General features: G+C 35.9%; 2 protein-coding genes across 2 annotated transcripts in view; both read left to right on the forward strand.

Annotated features, from left to right (window-relative positions):
• The window catches only part of LOC109127017 (protein NETWORKED 4B-like), a 6,537-nt gene extending 5,446 nt beyond the window's left edge, over positions 1-1,091 (forward strand). The window contains exon 3 of the mRNA XM_019231073.1: positions 1,081-1,091. Coding sequence (XP_019086618.1) covers positions 1,081-1,091 — 11 coding nt within the window. The remainder of the gene's footprint in view (positions 1-1,080) is intronic.
• LOC104730498 (myosin-11-like) overlaps positions 172-2,479 on the forward strand; it is a gene marked incomplete at its 5' end in the record, with an annotated part of 7,972 nt that continues 5,664 nt past the window's right edge. Inside the window, 3 exon segments of the mRNA XM_019236289.1 lie at positions 172-235; positions 1,081-1,234; positions 1,338-2,476. Coding sequence (XP_019091834.1) covers positions 1,141-1,234; positions 1,338-2,476 — 1,233 coding nt within the window.

Raw genomic sequence — 2,479 nt, forward strand, 5'->3', positions numbered from 1 at the left:
TTAGGTGAGAATCAAGATCATGAGCTTCACTTTCCAAACCTTGTTTTTGTTCATCTTTGGCTTTGTGGGGCAGTTCTAACTATTGATGCTTAGATTTTACTATTGATTCTTCTATTTTTAGTTCAGAATTCTATCAGTTTCATATATGAATCATTTCTCTTATCCATACAGGCAAAACAACCATCGATTCTTGGATCTTTCGTGGAGCTTAAAAGGAAGTTTGAGATTAAAAAGGGTAAAGAGAAACTAGTAACTCTCCTCCTCCTTGTTATTTTTCTTGAAATGAAATGCTTATTAATTTAAGTAGTATTGGATTTGATTGGATCGAGATTGTTTGTTTTAGGTGAATCGAAACTGTATTTGTTTATAGTAGTTTGTTAAAGGTAGTAAGTAACATATAAGAACAAAAAGAAACAACTCACATTACTGAGGTATGAAGAAACTGAAAATAATGATAGCTGTCTTTTATCGTTCTCTAGAGGTATGTGCGTGCTTTCTGGTCCATTTCCAAAATTGCTGATGTGGCTCCACATGAGATCTTTTGTCTAGCAACCAAATACCTATCAGATTCCATATTTAGACCATAAGCAGCCACTAATAGTGTGATTTAGCTTTTAATCACAAGTTCTATCTCCTCTCATTAAACTGGATTTTGTTTTTTTTGTTGTTGTTGTAACCTAACCTCTGTAAGTGTAAATGTAAATTCATCACTTGGTAACAAAGTGACTCAATGATGAAAGGGTTTGAATCTATGATCTTTCTATGTTCTTTGCGGGCCCCACGAGTTCTATTATTTATCTGCAAACCTTGTCACAGTTCAATTGCTGGATCTGTTTCTATTATTATATTCTCTTTTTGTTGAATTATCAAGATGCTTAACCTATGATCTGGATTCTGTAAAAAGCCCCATATTATTATTATTATTAGTTTGCTAATTTGTTATTATATACGAACATAAATGTGAAAAGGATGGTACCTCTTTTCTAATTAAATAATGGCATTTAATTTGAACAAGTTAGTTTTTCTAGTCTTTAACGTTTTTTCTGATGATAAGTTTCTCTGTGAATTGTTTGGTCTCAGGTGAAGATTGAGTTTCTTTGATTGATAATATTTGGTTGAAGTAACTGAAGAAAATAAGACATGAAAAAGCAAAGGTTTAGAGAGACCTTGAAGTCTTTCTTTGAGCCTCATTTTGATCATGAGAAAGGTGAAATGCTTAAAGGCACTAAAACTGGTAATTTTTCAACACTACTAAGTTTTGTTTCACATGTCAAATGCAATTCCATAAATCTTGGTCTAAAGTCTTACGTGAAAACTACTCTTATCATCTGATGCAGAAATAGATGAAAAGGTGAAGAAAATCTTGGGAATAGTTGAGAGTGGAGACATCGATGAAGATGAATCTAAAAGACAGGTGGTTGCAGAGTTAGTGAATGAATTCTACAACGAATACCAGTCTCTGTATCGCCAGTACGATGATCTAACTGGAGAGATTAGGAAAAAGGTCAACGGGAAAGGAGAGAGCTCCTCTTCGTCAAGCTCAGACTCGGATTCTGACCATTCTTCTAAGAGGAAGACTAAGAGAAATGGAAATGGAAAAGTAGAGAAAGATGTAGAGTCGGTAACAGGTGCCTTGAAGCAACAAATCGAAGCTGCTAATCTTGAAATTGCTGATCTGAAAGGGAAGTTGACTGCGACTGTTGAAGAAAAAGAAGCAGTAGATTCTGAGCTTGAAGTAGCTTTGCTGAAGTTTAAAGAATCAGAAGCGATTAGCAATAATTTGAAACTCGAAACTGAGAAGTTAGAGGGTGAAAAGACAACAGCTCTGACTGATAACAAGGAACTGCATCAGAAACTGGAAGTCGCTGGCAAAACAGAAACCGATCTGAACCAGAAGTTAGAAGATATTAAAAAAGAGAGAGATGAACTGCAAACTGAAAGAGACAATGGTATCAAAAAATTTCAAGAAGTTGAAAAAGTTGCAGAAGATTGGAAAAGAACGAGTGATCAGCTCAAAGGTGATGCTTCTAATTTCAAGCAGCAGCTAGAAGCATCGGAGCAGCGAGTTTCGGAGCTGACCAGTGGTATGAATAGTGCAGAGGAAGAGAATAAATCTCTATTATTGAAAGTTTCGGAGACTTCAGATGGGATCCAACAGGCTCAGACCACCGTACAAGAACTAATTTCTGAATTGGGAGAGATGAAAGAAAAGTACAAGGAAATAGAGAATGAGCATTCTAGTTTGGTGGAGTTACATAAAAACCATGAGAGAGAATCATCAATTCAGGTGAAAGAATTAGAAGCACACGTCGAATCATCAGAAAAGTTGGTTGCAGATTTAAACCAAAGCCTGAACAATGCAGAGGAAGAGAAAAAGCTGCTATCTAACGAGATTCAAGAGGCGCAGAACACCATACAAGAACTCACGTCTGAGTCTGGACAGTTGAAAGAAAGCCACAGTGTGAAAGAGAGAGAACTT

The sequence above is a fragment of the Camelina sativa genome, chromosome 2, assembly GCF_000633955.1.
Source record: "Camelina sativa cultivar DH55 chromosome 2, Cs, whole genome shotgun sequence".
Classification (NCBI taxonomy): domain Eukaryota; kingdom Viridiplantae; phylum Streptophyta; class Magnoliopsida; order Brassicales; family Brassicaceae; genus Camelina; species Camelina sativa.